Source organism: Leopardus geoffroyi, chromosome E2 (genome assembly GCF_018350155.1).
Source record: "Leopardus geoffroyi isolate Oge1 chromosome E2, O.geoffroyi_Oge1_pat1.0, whole genome shotgun sequence".
Classification (NCBI taxonomy): Eukaryota; Metazoa; Chordata; class Mammalia; order Carnivora; family Felidae; genus Leopardus; species Leopardus geoffroyi.
Window position 1 is genome coordinate 3,414,650 of NC_059335.1, and position 19,543 is coordinate 3,434,192.

A 19,543-nucleotide genomic window follows, 5' to 3' on the forward strand; every position below is an offset into this window, starting at 1 on the left:
CAAGTAGGGGGAAGGGCAGAGACACAGACCCCCCGGGAAGAGCTAGAAAGACACAGACATGGATCCAGAGCCAGACAGAGACAGAAACGGGGTCACAGACAGACACCAACAGACAGATACCGAGAGGCGCAGAGTGGCCGAGACACCCGCAGAAATGCATGGGGAGACGTGCCGAGTGAAAACCACAGAGACGCAGAGAGCTCCAGGGAGAGCCTGGAACAGACCCAAAGAGACCCTCCCCACCCCTCCGAGAAAGTCACAGAAATAGAAACAGAGATGGCAGACAGTGAGAGACAGAGACTCCGGGAGGCAGGAGGGGTGAGGAATCCCGCCCTCGGGGCTGGCTCCCCTAGAGTTCAAGGTCACGGCTTGGCAGGGAAAGGAGGGGGGGAGGAACACCAAAACAGATCAGTGTCAGATGGAGGTGGGGGAGTGTGAGGTGGTGGGGGCCCGACACCACACCCTCTCCCCTCCCCCCACCCACACCTGCTTCCCCGCTTTAGCGCCTGTTGTCACCGGGGTGGAATCCTGGTGGCAGACAAAGGGGTGGGGGTGGGGAGGGGGAGACCGAGAGATGGACAGAGACAGAGGGAAAGACAGACCCACAGGCGGAGAGTCACAGGGACAAAGGAGAGGCAGACAGTGTCAGAGAGGTGGAGGCCCAGAGACAGAAACCACAAGGGAGAAAGCGCCCCACGGTCCCCCTTTTGTCAATAACTATTCTCCAAGGACCTACTGTGTGCTGAGCCCAGGGACTCCAAAGCAGAGAATGCAGCGTGCTGTACGGGAGGTGGGGAGCCCAGAGGTCGGGGTCACCTGACCCAGCCTGGGATCAGGGCGGTGCTGATGGGGTGGAGGGGTCCCCAAGCAGCCGGGAGGAGCCAGGATCCTAAATGTGGAGCCGGAGTGGGGGCAGGGCCGCCCCAGAGCTGGGACTCCCAGTTGGAGAAAGGAATTCCTCCCCCTCCCTGTCCCCTGGGAGGCGGGGCTGAGCCTCAGCTATAAACCCAGGGGTGCTTCGGCTCGGTCAGCCAGGCTCTGCCCCGCCGTTCTCCGCTCCTGCAGACTCAGCCTTAGGTAACGGTCCTGCTGTCTCCAGGGACTTTGTACTTGGAGGAGGGGACGGGAGGGAAACGGGAGGGGTGTGGAGAGGAGCCACGGAGGTGGAGGGGGCACCAAATAAAGGCTTGAGAATTTGGGAAGCTCAGCCCTTATGGGGACCTAGAATGGAGGTATTAGGATTTGGGCATTACAGAGTCCGGGGGTGCCGAGATTGGGGCGTCCCAGAGGAGCACACCTTCAGACCTGGGAGGTCTGAGTCTGAGGGAATCTCAGAAATTGGGGGGTATCTGGGCTTGGATATTAGACAATCTGAATGTCAGGACTGGGGGCCTCAGACCCTGGGGATTCAGGAATCGGGGGTCTCAGGATGCTGAGGCTTCAGAACTTAGGTGTTAAGACCTCAGGCGTCAGGATCTGAGGAAGTCTGAGCCCACAGTCTGGGGTCTCAAGTATTGGGGTCTCGGAATCTGGAGACATGAGGACTCGCGTGTCCCCAGAAACCAGGGACGTCGTAAATTGGGGTCTCAGGATCTGCGGGTATCAGGATTTAGGGATGCTCTTAACCTGGGTACTGTGGAGCCTGGAGGACCTCAAAGTTGGGGTGGTGTCCCTGTAGGGGTCAGGATGAGGTCTGTGGACGGGGCTGCTCTTGTCCCGTCCTGCCTCCTCCTAGGCTGTGGGCAGTGGGGAAAGGAGGGGACAGGTGGGAAGGGAACCAGCCAGAGGGGAGGGGGAGGGGTGGGAGGGAGCGGGTGTGACTAAGTCTCCCAGGAGCCTCCCCCCTTGAATCCCTTCTTAGGAAATGTCCTCTATTTCACCATCTACGACATCCCCCCGAAATAGCCTTTGGAGGTGGGACAGCTATTGTCTTCAGGCCACAGTCCCTTCCCAAATACCTTCTCCTAATCCCAGCTCAGATCGGGTTCCCATGGACATGTCATAAGACAAAAGAGGACAGCTGTGGTGGTGGAGGGGCAGGAGTGGTGGCTTTGGGGCTGTGCCTGACCACACCGCCCAAAGCCATTTCCCCGTCAGGGCCCCCGGCCCCTCCTTCCTCAGACCCAGGGGTCCTGGCCCCCAGCTTCTCTTCCCTCAGACCCAAGAGTCCAGGCCCCCTGCCACCCCTCTGCCCCTCTTCCATCAGACCTAAGAGCCCAGCTACACCCAGCCCCTCCTCCCTCAGACCCAGGCCCCCAGTCCCCTCCTCCCTCAGACCCAATAGTCCAGGCCCCCAGCCCCACCTCCTTCAGACCCAGGAGTCCAGGCCCCCACAGGAGTACTGCCCCCCAGCCCCTCTTCCCTCAGACCTAGGAGTCCTGACCCCCAGGATCTCTTCCCTCAACCTGGAAGTCCTCCTCCTCCCTCCTCCCTCAGACCTAGGAGTCCGGACCCCCAGGACCTCCTCCCTCAGACCAGGCCCCAGGCCCCAAGCCCCTCCTCCCTCAGACCCAGGAGTCCAGATCCCAGCCTTTCCTCCCTAAGACCCAGGAGTCCAGGCCCCCAGCCCCTCCTCCCTCAGACCCAGGAGTCCTGAGCCCCAGCCCCTCCACCCTCAGACCCAGGAATCCAGACCCCTTAGCTCCTCCTCCCTCAGACCCAGGAGTCCAGACCCCCAGCCCCTACTCCCTCAGACCCAGGAGTCCAGGGCCCCAGCCCCCTCCTCCCTCAGACCTAGGAGTCCTGACCCCCAGTCCCTCCTCCCTCAGACCAGGCCCCAGGCCCCAAACCCCTCCTCCCTCAGACCCAGGAGTCCAGGCCCCCAGACCCTCCTCCCTCAGAACCGAAAGTCCAGGCCCCCAGCCCCCTCCTCCCTCAGACCCAGGAGTCCTGAACCCCAGCCCCTCCTCCCTCAGACCTAGGAGTCCTGACCCCCAGTCCCTCCTCCCTCAGACCAGGCCCCAGGCCCCAAACCCCTCCTCCCTCAGACCCAGGAGTCCAGGCCCCCAGCCCCTCCTCCCTCAGACCCAGGAGTCCTGAGCCCCAGCCCCTCCACCCTCAGACCAGGCCCCAGGCCCCAAACCCCTCCTCCCTCAGACCCAGGAGTCCAGGCCCCCAGACCCTCCTCCCTCAGAACCGAAAGTCCAGGCCCCCAGCCCCCTCCTCCCTCAGACCCGGGAGTCCTGAACCCCAGACCCTCCTCCCTCAGACCAGGAGTCCAGTCCCTCAGCCCCTCCTCCATCGGGGCCCCAGCTCACTGCCACGTTTTCTGGTCCTCAGGTCACACAGGATGTCTGACACCGAGGAGCAGGAATATGAGGAGTGAGTGGCAGGCGGGAGGGCTGGGGGCGTGGAGATGTGGGAACATTCTCCCACTTGCAAGACGTCTAACCGTCCCTCTCGCTCTTTCCTCCCATCCCTGCCCTCAGGGAGCAGCCCGAAGGTGAGTGGGGAGTGGGCCGGCCTTGGTGGCCTGGGGACACGCAGGCGGGAGGTGGGAGGCGAGAGGACAGGCGGGGTCACCCACCGCCCCCACGCCCACCTTCCGGGGTTCCGGGGCCTTGCGCGGGCCCCGAGGGCTCCTAACCCTGCTTTCTCTGCCCCCACCCCTACCTGCAGAGGAGGCTGCGGAGGAGGAGGAGGAGGAAGGTGAGGCCTGGACTCCGCGGGGCTGCAGCCTCGAGGGCTGCCCCGCGGGGCCGGGTGGGGAGGGGGCGCTGGGCAGGGCAGAGGCCGGCGGGGACGGGGCTCCCGACCGCCCCGGCTTCAGGTCCTTTAACAGCCTCTCCCCTCTCTTTCCTCTCTGCCCCCCACTCCCCGGCGTGGCCGCTCCCCCTCGCTCCCCCATCCTCGCTTCTCCCCTCTCCCCCTCCCCCCTGCCTCCTCCCAGCCGCCGAGGAGCCGGAGCCGGTGGCAGAGCGAGGTAACCGCGGCTGCTTCGCTTGCCGAGACCGATTTCCTCGGGCCCTGACCCCCGCGAGGAACCCCTGCGCCCCCCATAACCCGCCCAGGCCCGGTCCTTTAAGCCCCGGAGAGCTCGCGCGCCCTCTGGTGTCCACGAAGGGAAATGGCCTCGCTGAGGCTTTAACCCTTTCCCTTCCTTCTTAAAGGGACCGACACCCAAGCCTTCTTCCCCAACCTGGAGGAATACTTGTAGAAGGGTTGGATGTTTGCGGACAGGCACCCTCCCCCTCCCGCCCATCTTCGCCCCCGACCCTGTCTGTTATTTTTTTTCCTCCATATACATTCAAAGGTTGGGGCCCGAGTTGCAGAAAGGGCTATTACTGGGAGTCCGGGATTCCTGTGTCCCCAAGGGGGAGGGGCTGGGGACACCCTGCAGTGCTAGGTCTTAATGCGGGGGAGGGGGTGCGGGGGAGGGAGCTGAGCAGGTGATAGGAGGTGATAGGAGGAAGGTCTGGGGGTTTGGACCCCTGTGGGGGGGGGGGATCCCCACACCAGTTCTGAATGTATATCTGATGCGTGTGACCCTCTTCCTCCTTTACGGCCACCCTGATTTCCTTCCCCCCTCTTGCCCCCCACTCATGCCTCTCCCCTAGAGCTGCTCCTGGGGGCCATAGCTTGGAGGGGGGTGTTCCCTCTCTGGGCGTGTCAGGCCCGCCCCTATGAACTCTTGTTAATTATCTCTTTGTGTTTCCCCATTAGAAGAGGAGCGGCCCAAACCAAGGTGAGATCCTAGGAGGGTGGAGGTGGGGGGCGTCCCAATCTTATCCTCCTTAACGTGTGCCCCACCAGAGATAGGGTGGGGGGGGGGGGAAGCAGGAAAGGAGCTGGGGCAATTGAAACGGGAAAGGACAGGGCTTCCTTCTTTCAGCACACGTTCCAGAGACCTTCCCGTGGTGTTGGGCAAGTCAGACCCTGTCTGCTCTGTTGGGGAAACAGACCCCATTACAGTGATGGTAGCACAGAAGAGGGCCCTATGTTTGCCCTAGGTAGTCAGGGAAGGCTTCCCAGGGGAGGTGATGCCTCAGTCCTGAGGGATGAAGAGTTCACTAGCTGAAGGAGGCCGGAGGGGTATTGTAGGTGAGAAAGCCTGCAGGGTGTGGCGGCTGGATCTAGGCCCGGCTTTCAGGGAACCGACGCAGACACAGTTCATTCTGATGATGAGGTTCCCAACGAGGCAGATCTGTGGAGGCCATGAGAGCTCATGGGGCAGAGGGTCCTGGAGGAAGTGACATCGGGGCCCAAGCTTGGAGACACAAGGAGGCAGCAACGCAAGCATAAGAAATAACTTAGAAGCAGAGTTCTCTGGGTTGGTTTGGGCAGTGACACCAATTCCATTGTGGCTGGAGTGTGGAGGGCAAGAAGGGGCGGGGCCCTGAAGGCCGGGGGGGCCCTGGGGAGTCCTGGAGGGGTTTTGAGTAGAGGAGACAGACCTGAGTGAGAGAGTAAGGGGGAGCAAGAGATCGTAGGTGTGCTTCAGGAGGAGGGAAGGCCTCAGGGCAAGGGCATTGCAGGCAGAGGGAACAGCATATGAAAGGCCCAGGGGTACAAAGGCACATGGTGTAGCCAGGGAAGCATGAAGTGTGTCTGTGAGGGAGGAGAGAAGTTGCTGGAGGAGTTGACTGGGGCCGGATGGAGAAGGGCTTTGAATGCTGAGTTGCTTGGACTTTGTCTTAAGGATGAGATCTGGGTGTTAGAAATGCCCCTCTAAAGTCACGAAAGACGAGGAACCGAAGGTGGACAGCTGGAGACTGGGAGGCCAGGAGGAGGCTGGCAGGAAGGTTCTGGTGAGAGGGACTGAGGCCTGAGCTGGGGCAGGGGGCCAGGGGTGGAAAGGAGGGAACAGACTGGGGAGATTGCCAGGCAAAGGGGTCAGGACTTGCCATTGGGGCGAAGGGAGGGAGGAGGAAAGGACCACGGTCTGGGGTCTGGGCTGGGAACCCCACTCAGTCTTGGGGAAGTCGATGAGTTCAGCAAGGGCGTGACATGTGAGAAAGCGGGAAATGTTCAGGAGGCTCCTGTTAACCTGAGTCTGGGACTTAGAAGTGAGTCCAGGCTGGAGACGGAGTCGGTGAATCCCCCATAATTAATGATAATCAAAGCCACGGGAGTGAGGGACACGGGTCATGAGAGTGTCCCATGGATGAATAAAAGGGCAAAGCTCTCAGAAGAGCTCCCTTCAGAGGAGCGGGAAGAAATCAGGTGAACGTGCTGTCTTAAAAACCAGAGGAGAGGGGCGCCTGGGTGGCTCAGTCGGTTAAGCGTCCGACTTCAGCTCAGGTCATGATAGAACACTCCTGAGTTCGAGCCCCGCGTCGGGCTCTGTGCTGACAGCCTGGAGCCTGCTTCGGATTCTGTGCCCCCCTCCCTCTCTGCCCCTCCCCTGCTCATGCTCTGTCTCTCTGTCTCAAAAATAAATAAAAACATTAAAAAAAAAAATAAAACAGAGGAGAGAATTCCGATTAAAGCCGGATGGAGGGCTGACCACGCTCCGCCCCCAATGCACCGCCCTGTACGAATACAACGCAAGCCGCGTCTGTAACTATATATTTTTTACAAGCCACGTTTTAAAAAGTAACACAAAACGGGTAAAATTCATCTTAACAGCATTTCTTTTTTTTAATTTTTTTTTTTCTTCCACGTTTTTATTTATTTTTGGGACAGAGAGAGACAGAGCATGAACAGGGGAGGGGCAGAGAGAGAGGGAGACACAGAATCGGAAACAGGCTCCAGGCTCTGAGCCATCAGCCCAGAGCCCGACGCGGGGCTCGAACTCACGGACCGCGAGATCGTGACCTGGCTGAAGTCGGACGCTTAACCGACTGCGCCACCCAGGCGCCCCTTAACAGCATTTTCTTAATTCAACCCATTATATCTGAAATTTCATCATTTGAACATGTAATCGGTAGGAAACATTATTAGTGAACTATTTTACATGCGTTTGCTGGAGGCAAGTTTTGGAAATTTCACTGGCAAGCCCACGGAATCTGGATTCGGACGAGCCAGCCACCTGCCTGGTGCTCCGAACCGCCTGTGGCCGGTGGCTGCCACCTGCTGGTCGGCGCAGCCCGGGAGCCCCAGTTTTCCCCCACTTTCCGCCCCACAGGCCTGTGGTCCCTCCGCTGATTCCCCCGAAGATCCCAGAAGGAGAACGTGTGGACTTCGATGTAAGTACCTGGACATCCGGTCCCCAGGGCGCTTTTGTGCAAATTAGGAAGAGCCGCCGGGTCCCGCTCCCTTTGGGAGGCCGCCTAAAGAACCGAGTGGGCCGCTAGTGCCACCTGCTGGAAACATCGCGAAAGCGCCCCTGGTTCTCTAGACTGTCCAAGCCCGTCCCGGCCGGCAGGGGGCCCCAACCCCGACGTCGCTCAGAGGTGCCCGCGGGCGGGTGCCTCCTGCCCTGCCCTGCCCGGGAATGACGGGGGGCCCGCACCCTCCGTGCCGTAGGACATCCACCGGAAGCGCATGGAGAAGGATCTGCTGGAGCTGCAGACGCTCATCGACGTGCATTTTGAGCAGCGGAAGAAGGAGGAAGAGGAGCTCATAGCGCTGAAAGAGCGCATTGTGAGTGGGGCGACTGGGGTGCGGCGAACCCCTCCCTCCCCCGGGGCCTTCCTTGGGGTCCAGGGCAGGCCCGAGGCCGAATCTTTGGGCGCTTGCCTAAGTCGGTGGTCGCACGCGAACTAGCTCATCTCTGCTCTTGACCTCCTTTGCAGGGGGAGAGGGGTGGGGTTCCTACACCCCCTCATTTTTCTCTCTCCTCCAGGAGCGGCGCCGGGCAGAGAGAGCTGAACAACAGCGCTTCAGAACCGAGAAGGAGCGCGAGCGTCAGGCTAAGCTGGCGGTGGGTGCCTCCCCTCCCCTGGGAGACCAAATGTACTTCCTCAGCTGGTTGCTTCATTTCCCAGTCATGATGTTGTCTGCGGTCCTGAGAGAGCCCTTGTGCTGTGTTATTCAAGGATCTGTCGGTTGGAAGGGGCAGAAACCCCAGTCCAAACTGGGTTCAGCAGAAAGAGAATTTTATTGGCTCACGTAACTAAACAAGTGTAGAGTGTGACTTGCTTCAGGTATGGCTGGTTCAAGGAACTTAAGCAAACTCTCCCAGCTCTTCTCTTCCCATCCCCCGGGCTCACCTTTCTATGGACATTGCGGGTGGTGAGCTCATCCTGGGTTTGCCTGGGACGTTCCTGGTCGGCGCCCTGAAAATCCTGTATCCCATCAGACCAAGGCGAACGGAGTTGTTGGTCACCCTACTGGACACCCCGTTCTCAGGCAGGGGTGACAAGTGACCACCAGCTACTTGGGCTCGAACTCTTTAGTCTGTCTTCTGCATGATCCTGGGGTGCGTTCAGACTGGTCACCTGTCCATCTTGGAGCAAATTGCTGGCTAGTTGTAGGCCACTGGTTAGAATATTCCCGTTGGTGTAGGGCCTTGGAGGCACGACCTGACTTGGAATCAAGGAGTGGCCCGCCTGAACCACTTGCAAAGATTGGTAGTACACTGACATGGTCGGCAAGATACTGGTCTCCCAAAGATGTTCACGTCCCAATTCCCAGAGTCTGTGAATATGGTACCTGGCATGGCAAAAGGGACTTTGCAGGTGCGATCGAGTTAAGGACGCTGAGGTGGGAGATGATTCTGGATTATCCAGATCGGCCTCGTGTTATCACAAAGGTCCTTACAACAGGGAGACCGTAGGGTCAGAGTCAGAGATACTTGAAGACACCGTCCTGCTAGCTTTGCAGAGGGAGGAAGGGGCCAGGAGCCAAGGGTTGCATGCGGTGCCTAGAAGCAAGGGCAAGGGAGTAGATTCTCCCCGGGAGCCCCCAGAAGGAACCGGCCCTCTTCACTCCTTGGTTTTAGCCCGTGAGACCCATTTCAGACTTCTGACCCGCAGAGCTGTAAGATGATAAGCTTTTGCTGGTTTAAGCCCCTCAGTTTGCCAATGACAGCAGCAGGAGGAAACTGACTCAGGTGGGGCCTGCAAAAACCCATCGTGCCCACGTCACCAGCACTTCCAGGGGGCAGAGGGGTTGGTCTGCAAGCCACCGTTTCTGGGGCATGCGGCGCAGGCTTTCTGAAACGTGGGGATGCCGTCACTAGACGTGCCAGAACCCCTTCCTCAGGCTTGAGGCCATTCAGCCCCTTCTAGTGCCCCAAGCCCCCCCGCCCCGCCACCAGTTACCCTCCTTCATCCTCTGAGACATTCTTGTCTCCTGAGAATAAGGGAGATGAGGGCCCAGAGAGGGTGAGTATCTGCACTGAGGCCACACAGCAACGCTCACCATCGGCCTTCAGGCTTCAGGAATGTAGAAAACAAGCAGGCACATCCCTTGCATTTTAATTCTCGCTTGAGGGATATTAAGGACCAGAGAGGAAAGGGACTCACAGGTGGTCACACAGCCGGCCTGGAAGGGCCAGGAGCAGAATGCCTGCATTTTTGCCTTTCCTGACCTTGACTTTGTCCTGTGCCTTGGGTCTGGTTGATTGCTGCTTCCAGCAGCTCACACCTGAGCCCCCCCCTCCCCCACCGGAAGAATCTCAGACCCCTCCCCCCAGAGGGTGGCCTTGGGGTTAACCCCTTTCTTCCCTTAGGAGGAGAAAATGCGGAAGGAGGAAGAAGAGGCCAAGAAGCGGGCGGAGGATGATGCCAAAAAGAAGAAGGTTCTATCCAACATGGGAGCCCATTTTGGGGGTTACCTGGTCAAGGTGAGTTGAGTCCCCTGGGACCTAAAGTCTACATTCCCAGGGAGGAGGGGCTGGGGGCCTAGACTTCTGGTTCCTGATAGGGGAGGTCTGAGGGAGGAGGAGGCTGGGGGCCCAGATTTTTGGGTCCGAGGGATGTGGGGGCTGGGGGCCTGGACTCCTGGGTCTGAGGGAGGAGGGGGCTGGGGGCCAGGACTCCTGGGTCTGAGGGAGGAGGGGCTGGGGACCTGAGGCCTGGTCTGAGGGAGGAGGGGCTGGGGGTCTGGGCTCCTGGGTGTGAGGGAGGAGGGAGGAGGGGCTGGGGGCCTGGACTCCTTGTCTGAGGGAGGAGGGAGGAGGGGCTGGGGGCCTGGGCTCCTGGGTGTGAGGGAGGAGGGGCTGGGGGCCTGGGCTCCTGGGTCTGAGGGAGGAGGGGGGTGGAGGTCTGGACTTCTGGGTCTGAGGGAGGAGGGGCTGGGGGCAGGACTTCTGGGTCTGAGGGACGAGGGGCCAGGGGCCCGGATTCCTGGGTGTAGGGACAGGTGGCGAGGAGCTCAGCCCCCTGTGTTCTGATCTGTCCCACAGTTGAGTACCTCCCCTTCTGTACCCTCAGGCAGAACAAAAGCGTGGTAAGCGCCAGACAGGCCGGGAGATGAAACTCCGCATCCTGTCTGAGCGTAAAAAGCCTCTGAACATCGACCACATGGGAGAAGACCAACTCCGGTGGGTGTCCTGGGGGCCTCCGCGTGGGATGGGCTTGTTGTAAGACAGGCAGATAAGGGGACCAGCTCTGGGAGGGCAGAAGCCCGGGTCTGAGCCCTCGTGCTGTGTGACTTTCGGGCAAGTGTCTCCCCCTCTCTGGGCCCCTTGCTGTCTTCCCTGTGAAACATGTCACTGGTATAGGACCCACTTTTTGTGGGTACCGTGACCTGTGGAGCCTGGGAGGTAATAAGGCCAGACGAAATAACTGCCCCAAATTTAGGAGATTATGTTGACTCATTGATGTCCTGTGGAAACTTAGGAAGGCCCCATCTTTTCTCTGAATCGAAGCCAGATGTGCCGGTGAGAACTTTCCAGCCACGTCTCTGCCCCACCAGACCCTACCTCCCCCTTCACCTCCCGTTCACGGACAGCCCACACCTCATGATAAGCCGTCAGAGGGAAGGCTGCGGAGGACTTTTCCTCCTGGGGCGTCATTTGTCCTTTGATGTACTCTAGCCTGGGACGTGGCTCATACCGCCAGGAACCCCCCCACCCCGGAGGCTGCACAGTGATGGGGTCTGGCGCTCAGTGCCCGCTCCACCGCTCACTGCTGAGTGATCTTAGGCACGTTAGGTAATTTCTCTGAGCCTCACTTTCCTTACTGGTAGAAATGAGGATAGGAGGACACAGCCTACCTGGTCCGCCTGGGAAAGGTCGGTGAGGCGATGATAGTGAAGGGGATGGCTGCAGGGCTCATGACCCTGTGAGGTAGATCCTATCATTGCCCTCAAGTTAAAGATGAGGGACCTGAGGCACAGAGAGGTTAAGTAAGCTTTCCAGGGCTGCACAGCGTACAAGCTTGAGAGCTGGGATTTGAACCCTGGGCTCGCTGTGGTATAAAATGGGGTGATGGTAGCTGGTTAACAGCTGGGTCTCCGGGGGCAGAGACTCCAGATTATAGCATTTGCCCATTTCTGCGACGTAACTACTCTCACCGTGCGGATTTCAGACTACCAGCATGAGGACACGGCTCGCGGGGTCAGCTCTGGGAGGCGTTTGAATGGCTCCGGCCCGCAGCTCACCATGTGCCCTGCCTTCTGAGCACGTTATCACAGGGCATAAAATAACACGTAGTTGGTGTTCATTTTTCCCTCTTGTCCTCTTCTTCCCCTGTCCACCAGCACACAGCCACTCGTCATTGGGGCCCACTAATATTTAGGCCCTGTTATCTCAACTGTATTCGTCAAATAAAGGTCTTGAGGGTGTATACAATTTTTTTAGATAAAAACATGCCCCAGAGCAGAGGGCAGTAGCTAGTGAGAGAAAACCAGGAAGGCTAGTAATGATCAAATGAATAGTGACACTAGCTTTATTGCAGATTTTTGTCAGTTAAGAATATGCTTGGCCTCAGGGCCTGAGTGGCTCAGTCGGTTGAATGTTCAATTGTTTTTTGTTGTTTTTTTTAATGTTTATTTATGTTTAAGAGAGAGAGAGAGAGAGAGAGAGAGGCAGAGAGAGACAGAGAGAGACAGAGCACGAGCAGGGGAGGGGCAGGGAGGGAGACACATGATCCGAAGCAGGCTCCAGGCTCTGAGCTGTCAGCACAGTCCCCGAAGCATTCAATTCTTGATTTCAGCTCAGGTCATGAACTCACAGTTCATGGGTTTGAGCCGCACCTCAGGCTCTGGGCTCACAGTGCAGAGTCTGCTTGGGATCCTCTCTCTCTCTCTCTCTCTCTCTCTCTCTCTCTCTCTCTCGTGTGCGCTCTGTCTCTCAAAGTAAATAAATAAACTTAAAAAAAAAAAAAAGGATAAGTTTGGCCTCTAGTAAAGAGATCTGTCCATAGCAGCCTAAAATACAGGGGCTGATTTTGTCACAGAGAAGCAATCTGACACTAGGGTAGTCCATAGCTGGTATGGGACCTCTACAAAATCACTGGAGACCCAGACTCCTGTTTTTCTGCTCTGCCACATTTAGCCCCATATTTCCATCCTCAAAATCACCTCATAGTCCAATGTGGCTGCTGGAGCTCCAGCCAACACATCCAAGCAGCAGGAAGAAGTCGCAAGGAAGGAGCCACAAAAGGCTTGCTCGGAAGCCGTGCCTAATGACTGCCTTCACCCCACTGGTCACCCCCACCCTCACGCACAGGGAGATTTGGGAGAGTAGCTTTTTAACTGGACCTGTTGCCAAAGGTTGTGTCTAAGGAAGAAAGGGAGAAGAGATATAGAGCAGGCAGCCACAGATTTTTGTGTACATTTTATGGAGAGGGAAATAGGATCCTAGGGAATCACTCTTGCCAGAAGATAGCAGAGAGGGGATTTGAACCGGGGCTTCCTGATTCCAGAGCCCGAGTTCCTGACCATGACATTATTCTCCCTTACGGAAATGACTTTTGGATGTGGAGACGGGGCAGAGACTTAAAAACCCCTTTCTTCTGTTCACTTTGAATATTTTGGCCACACCTCTTAACAAAATGGTACCAATAATGCCCAACTCAGAGGAGACTGGCCGTGTGGCTTTGGACCGTTCTCTCTGGGCTGTGGGCTGGCCCGGTGCGTGACAGCCCTTCTGCCCCTGCCAGGGAGAAGGCCCAGGAGCTGTCGGACTGGATCCACCAGCTGGAGTCCGAGAAGTTTGACCTTATGGCGAAGCTGAAGCAGCAGAAGTATGAGGTGAGACCCGTGTCCCACGGAGGGCAGCGCAGGGCAGGGGTGGGCATGCGTGCGTGCATGTCCCACGCAGGGCAGGGGTCTGTGTGCGTGTGTGTCCGGCGCAGGGCAGTGGCGGGTGGGCGTGTCTGGTGCAGGGCAGGGGTGGGCAGGCGTACATGCGTGTCTGGCGTGTCCCACGCAGGACAGGGGCGTGTGTGCGTGCATGCATGCGTGTCCCGCGAAGGGCAGGGGCGTGCGTGCGTGTCTGGCGCACGGCAGGGGCGGTCTGGTGTAGGGCAGGGGCGTGCATGCGTGCATGCGTGCCTGTCGCGCGCAGGGCAGGGGCGTGCGTGCGTGCATGAGTGCGTGTCTGGCGCAGGGCAGGGGTGAGTGGGCGTGTCTGGTGCACGGCAGGGGTGGGCAGGCGTACATGCGTATCTGGCGTGTCCCGCGTAGGGCAGGGGCGTGCGTGAGTGTCTGGCGCCCGGCAGGGGCAGTCTGGTGTAGGGCAGGGGCTTGCGTGCGTGCGTGCATGCGTGCGTGTCTGGCGCAGGTCAGGGGCGGGTGGGCGTGTTTGGTGCAGGGCAGGGGCGTGCAAGCGTGCATGGGTGCCTGTCCCATGCAGGGCAGGGGCGTGCGTGCGTGTCTGGCGCGGAGCAGGGGTGGGCGGGCGTGGTGGGCGGGCGTGCCCCCCGCCCCATCATCCCCCTCTCTCCCCTTGCAGATCAATGTGCTGTACAACCGCATCAGCCACGCCCAGAAGTTGTAAGTGTGCCTGGGCCGCTGAGCCCCACGCCCCTGCTCCGACCCTGGGGTTCCTCTTTCCTTCCCTGTGGCTCCCCTCCAGTCCCTCGACCCCCTCTCGTCATCTGTCCCTTTCTCTCTGTGTGTCCTTCTCCGGGTTGTCAAGTGGGGCAGGCGATCTTGCCCCCAGGGAGGGTGGACGATGGCTGGAGCGCACCGGGCTGTCGCAGGGGCAGGGGTCGGTGCTCCCGGCCCGTGGTGGGGGGGAGGCGGGGAAGCCGATCAAAACCTGCGGTGCCCAGGGCGGCCCGCCCTGAGTGCCTGTAACCGCTGTAACGGCCGTGACTATTTCCGCGTCCCTAGCCTCCTTTTCTCCGGCTCTCGGTTCCTCTCTCCATGCCTCCCACCGTCTGCGTCCTTCCCGCCAGCCTTGACCCATCTTGCGTGCTACCCACGCTCACTCACCCGTCCCTCCCTTCCCCCAGCCCGTCCTGCTAAACATTTATCAGCTTCCACAGGGACACCCTGAGCGCACCCACGGACATCAATTCCCTCAGGTCGGGGGGAGCCGGCCTTATGCCATCAAGCCGCATTTGCCTGCCCCTTCCTCTGGGCAGGGAGAGCCGGATTTTTTTTTTTTGGGGGGGGGGGAGGGCCGTCCTGAATTGGGGGCAGGGCCCACCTCAGACACTGGGGGAGCCCGTCCTGCCTGACACCCCCTCTCTCTTCTCCTACAGCCGGAAGGGGGCAGGGAAGGGCCGTGTTGGAGGCCGCTGGAAGTGAGGCCCTGGGGCTGGAGCCAGAGCCCTGGGAGGACCTGTCCCGTCTCTGCGGTTTGAAATAAATGCTCCGCTTACAGACACTTACCGAGTTATATCATTATTACCCCGCAGCCAGCCTGTCCGGTCCCCTTGACTTACTCCATAGGGCGAGGTGTCAAGGTGGAGCCTCCCCCCTGCTGGTGGGAATGTCACACAGCGTGTGGGAACCACTCTGGCAGGTCCCGGAGAGGCTAAACATGGTTAACGGATGACCCAGTCATTCTACTCCCAGGGGTCTGCCCGAGGGAACTGAAAACCTATGTCCGTACACACACACACACACACACACACACACACACTGTGCACAAATGTCGGCAGCAACATTACAACAGCCAGAAGGTGGAGACACATGCAAACGTCCAGCAACCGAGGAATGCATGCTAAGGCGTCTTATTCAGCCATAAACCGGGAGGAGGTCCTGACACCGGCTGCAGTGTGGACCAGTCTCAGAAACGGGACGCTGGGTGAAGGAAGCCAGACACAAGAGGCCACAGGTTGTGTGATTTCATTTGTATGACTTGTGCAGAGGGCAAATCCACGGAGGCAGGAAGTAGATGAGTGGGTTACAGGGGCTGGGGGAGGGGAGTCGTGATTCTCCGGGGGCGGGGAGGGAGGGGGAGGGGGAGGGGGGGTAGAAATGCCTTAGTGGTGATGGTATCACACACCAGCTTGTGAATATAAAAAGCCCCTGAGCTATACAATTTAAAAAAAAAAAAAACATTTATTTCTATTTTTTTATTTTTATGATTTTTAAAAATATTTATTTATTTTTGAGAGCATGAGCAGGGGAGAGGCAGAAAGAGAGAGACAGAGGATCCAAAGCAGGCTCTGTGCCGCCTGCAGAGAGCCCGACGTGGGGCTTGAGCCCACAACCCTGAGGTCAAGGGTCACACCCTCCACTGACAGAGCCAGCCAGGCACTTCCTGAACTGTACATTTTATTTTTTTAATTTTCTTTCTTTTTTTTTTTTTTTTTTTTAACATTTATTTATTGCTGAGAGACAGAGCATGAGCAGGGGAGGGGCAGAGAGAGAGGGAGACACAGAATCCGAAGCAGGCCCCAGGCTCTGAGCTGTCAGCACGGAGCCAGACGCGGGGCTTGAACCCATGAACTGCGACATCACGACCTGAGCTGAAATTGGTCGCTTAACCAACTGAGCCACCCAGACACCCCTATTTTTATGTTTTTTTAAAGTTTTTTTTAAGTTTCCTTATTTTCCTTATTTACTTATATTTACTTTATTCATTATGTTTGCTTAAGTTTCCTTATTTTGAGAGAGAGAGAGACTGAACAGGGGAGGGGCAGAGAGACAGAGAGACAGAGAGAAAGAACCCCAAGCAGGCTCCACACTGTCAGCGCAGAGCCCAACACGGGGCTCGAACTCACAAACCATGAGATCATGACCTGAGCTGAAATCAAGAGTCGGACGCTTAACGGATCTATATCTGAATTTTGAAATGCAAAACCAACCCAAACAAAACAATTTTCAAGTTGCTCACTGGAGAGGGATCCGCTCTTAGTGACAAAGCAGTGCCCACCTTTGTGACCTTTAGGATGGGCACACATTCCTGAGCACAGAGGGGCCTGGGTTCTGGGCCCCCGAATCCCAAATATCAGTGGCTTGGGGGAGATGGCTGATCCCGCACACATAGCTGATATGTCCCCATAAAATCCGTGGGTTGAAGCCCTAATCCCCAGTGTGATGGTTTGTGGAAGGTGGGGTCTTTAGGTAACCAAGTTTCCATGAGGTCATGAGGGTGGAGGTCCTGTCATGGGATTAGTGTCCTTGTGAGTACTCGAAGAGACCAGAGCACTGTCTCCCCACCATCTGAGGACACAGCACGAAGGTGACAAGCTGTCACCAGAACTCGACTGCACAGTCACCCTGACCCAGACTTCCAGCCTCCAGAACGGTGAGAAGTGAATGGTTTCTGTTTAAGCCCCCCCCAGGGCCTATGGCTTTTCGTCCTGGGGGCTTGAGTCGACGGGGACCTTGTGATGGCTCCCCCAGTTCTGGTTCCAGACAGCCATGGAGGGCAAAGCAGGAGACAGACATGTCCCCGCCCATTCTTTCCTCCTGGCAGAACTTAGCTCTGTTGCCGTCTGTAGCTGTTTGCTTGTCCTCACTGGACTGTTAAGCCCAACTTAAAAAAAATTTTTTTTCAACGTTTATTTATTTTTGGGACAGAGAGAGACAGAGCATGAACGGGGGAGGGGCAGAGAGAGAGGGAGACACAGAATCGGAAACAGGCTCCAGGCTCTGAGCCATCAGCCCAGAGCCCGACGCGGGGCTCGAACTCACGGACCGTGAGATCGTGACCTGGCTGAAGTCGGACGCTTAACCGACTGCGCCACCCAGGCGCCCCATGTTAAGCCCAACTTAAAATCAGCAGTTCCAGGGGTGCCTGGGGGGCTCTGTCGGTTAGGCATCTGACTCTTGGTTTCGGCTCAGGTCATGATCTCAAGGTTCATGAGCTCGAGCCCTGCATCAGGCTCCCTGCTGTCACTGCAGAGCCTGCTTGGGATTCTCTCTCCCTCTCTCTCTGGCCCTCCTCCACTTGTACTCTCTCTCTCAAAATAAATAAACTTAAAAACAAATCAGCAGTTCTAGGGGCGCCTGGGTGGTTCAGTTGGTTAAGCGTCTGACTTCAACTCAGGTCATGATCTCACAGTTTGTGAGTTCGAGCCCCGCATCAGGCTCTGTGCTGACAGCCCAGAGCCTGGAGCCTGCTTCGGATTCTGTGTCTCCCTCTCTCTTCCCCTCCCCCACTTGCACTCTGTCTCCCTCCCTCCCTCTCTCTTTCTTTCAAAAATAAATAGACATTACCAATTTTTTTTTTTTGAATCAGCAGTTCTATTACGATGTGAAAGAAGGGGAAAACGAATAATACGGGACATCTAAGTCTCTACCCTCCCCCACATGGTGCATTAGTGAAACCACTTTATCCACACAGCACGCAGCTTTCAATCAGCGGACTCGAGGGCCTCTTGGAAGCTGCCTGCCTGTATCCGTTTGCTTGTGCAGAATAACCACCTCACATCTGACTGGCGCTCCTTGGAAACCTTTCATTTAGCTTATGAGGTTGGCAGTTTGTGCTGGGCTCAGCTGGGCAGTTCTTCTGGGCATGGCTGATCTTGTCTGGGCTTTTTTTTTTTTTTTAATTTTTTAAGTTTATTTCTCTATATTGAGATTGAGAGAGTGTGTGAGCAGGGGAGGGTCAGAGAGAGAGAGGGAGAGAGAGAATTCCAAGCAGGCTCCCCACTGTCAATACAGAGCCTGACAGGCTCGAACTCACAAACCGTGAGATCATGACGTGAGTCAAAATCAAGAGCTGGACGCTTAACCAACTGGGCCACAGAGGCACGCCTCTTGTCTGGGATTTTTGCTTGTGCATCCACGGTCTTCTGCTGGCTCAGGGGGAATGGTTGGCTTAGGGTGGCCCCGTTTGGGGTGGCTGGGACCTCTCTCCATGTGGTCTCTTATGGAGGTCTCTCTCTCTCTTTTTAAAATAATTGTCTTTCTATATACTTTTTTTTAATGTTTATTTTTGAGACACACACACACACAGAATCCAAAGCAGGCTCCAGGCTCTGAGCTGTCAGCACAGAGCCTGACGTGGAGCTCGAACCCACGAACCATGAGATCATGACCTAAGCTGGTCGGATACTTAACCGACTGAGCCACCCAGGCGCCCCTGGAGGTCTCTAAGGAGGGACATATGTGGTTTTTTTTCATGCGTTTCAGCCTAATCTCGTGCTCCCAGAATTTTGTTTATTTCATGGTCATCCTGTGAATGCCTCTTCACATTTCTGCACTTGACTCAGATCCCTTCCCATCATAATGCCAGCACTACGCCAACAATGTCATTTAGGAGTTATGTTTGGCTGCTGGTAAGGGAGACACAAAATAACACTGGTTCTGGTGAATTGGGGGTTTGCTTTCCTCACACACGGTCTAAGGGAAGGAGGTAGGCAGTCCTGGGCAGGAAAGGCAGGTCCAAAGTGCCATCAAGAATTGAGACTCCTTCTGCTTTTCTGCTCTGCTTCCGTCCACGAGGTCACACTGTGGTCACAGCATGATTTCTGGAGCTCTAGCTGTTACATCCGCTTCCAGGAAGGGAAGACAGCAGAAAGCTGAGGGCCAGAAAGGTGCACCTCTCAGCTAACCAAAACCCTTTCTAGAGCCTTTCTGGAAGCCCCACCCAGCAATGTTCAATCCCATCTTATTGGCCTCTCCTAATTGCAAAGAAGGTTGGGTCTCTGGCTTGCCCTTTAGCTAGCTGGGTGTTTTGCTACTTCAAATAAAACCAGTGTTCTGTTTTTTTTTTTTTTTTTTTTAATGTTTATTTAGTTTTGAGAAAGAGACAGCCAATGCGTGAGCAGGGGAGGGGCAGAGAGAGAGAGAGAGAGGGAGACAGAATCCGAAGCAGGCTCCAGGCTCTGAGCTCTCAGCACAGAGCCCAATGTGGGGCTTGAACCCACGAATCGTGAGATCATGACCTGAGCCAAACTTGGACGCTTAACTGAGCCACCCAGGCGCCCCAACCAGTGCTCTATTTTTGAGGAGGAGACAGAGTTATGGGCAGGCAATTAGCTGTCTCTGACATGCTGTACTCCTCTGACTACCCAACCCCCACATACAGATCCTGGACATGGAACACACTGAGCCACTCCCCAAGGACCAAAGCCCAGGGTCTTGGTGGTCAGGTCGGGTTCTTGGGGTCAGACCAGCCCCTTCAGTCAGGCTTGGGTGTGCCTCCCACTGGTTTGACATCCCGTAAACCGCATACACAGTTCCTCCCTCCCTAACAAATCCGCAATGGGGAAGGCGCAGGGAATTGTAATAATAACAATAGAGACAAACATTCCCATGAGGAAAAGAGGAGAAAGAGAATCAAGCACATGGAAGTCATCGGGTAGGAAAAGAGATCATATGTTACCAGATCCGGAAAACATGGTTCTACACATTGGGGCAA

General features: G+C 56.9%; 1 protein-coding gene across 3 annotated transcripts; it reads left to right on the forward strand.

The window, feature by feature from the left end:
- Positions 1–997: 997 nt before the first annotated feature.
- On the forward strand, positions 998–14,608 carry TNNT1 (troponin T1, slow skeletal type). 3 transcript variants are annotated; one of them, XM_045441489.1, is made up of 14 exons: positions 998–1,077; positions 3,280–3,321; positions 3,429–3,442; positions 3,619–3,648; positions 3,890–3,922; positions 4,663–4,684; positions 7,067–7,127; positions 7,408–7,524; positions 7,727–7,804; positions 9,557–9,670; positions 10,260–10,369; positions 12,933–13,023; positions 13,727–13,767; positions 14,484–14,608. In XM_045441489.1, the coding sequence occupies exons 2-14, from the start codon at positions 3,290–3,292 to the stop codon at positions 14,527–14,529; spliced, it is 789 nt and encodes a 262-aa protein (XP_045297445.1). In that variant the 5' UTR covers positions 998–1,077; positions 3,280–3,289; the 3' UTR covers positions 14,530–14,608. The 3 variants fall into 3 exon arrangements, with proteins under 3 accessions (XP_045297445.1, XP_045297446.1, XP_045297447.1); XM_045441490.1 differs by lacking the exon at positions 3,890–3,922; XM_045441491.1 differs by lacking the exon at positions 3,890–3,922 and having other exon boundaries at positions 3,619–3,643; positions 4,661–4,684.
- Positions 14,609–19,543: the final 4,935 nt, after the last annotated feature.

Excerpts from the sequence above, each read along its gene's own strand:
- TNNT1 (XM_045441489.1), top strand. The coding sequence starts at position 3,290 with ATGTCTGACACCGAGGAGCAGGAATATGAGGA. Across the intron at positions 7,525-7,726 it reads TAGCGCTGAAAGAGCGCATT|GAGCGGCGCCGGGCAGAGAG; the intron begins GTGAGTGGGGCG and ends TCTCTCCTCCAG. Across the intron at positions 13,768-14,483 it reads ATCAGCCACGCCCAGAAGTT|CCGGAAGGGGGCAGGGAAGG; the intron begins GTAAGTGTGCCT and ends CTTCTCCTACAG.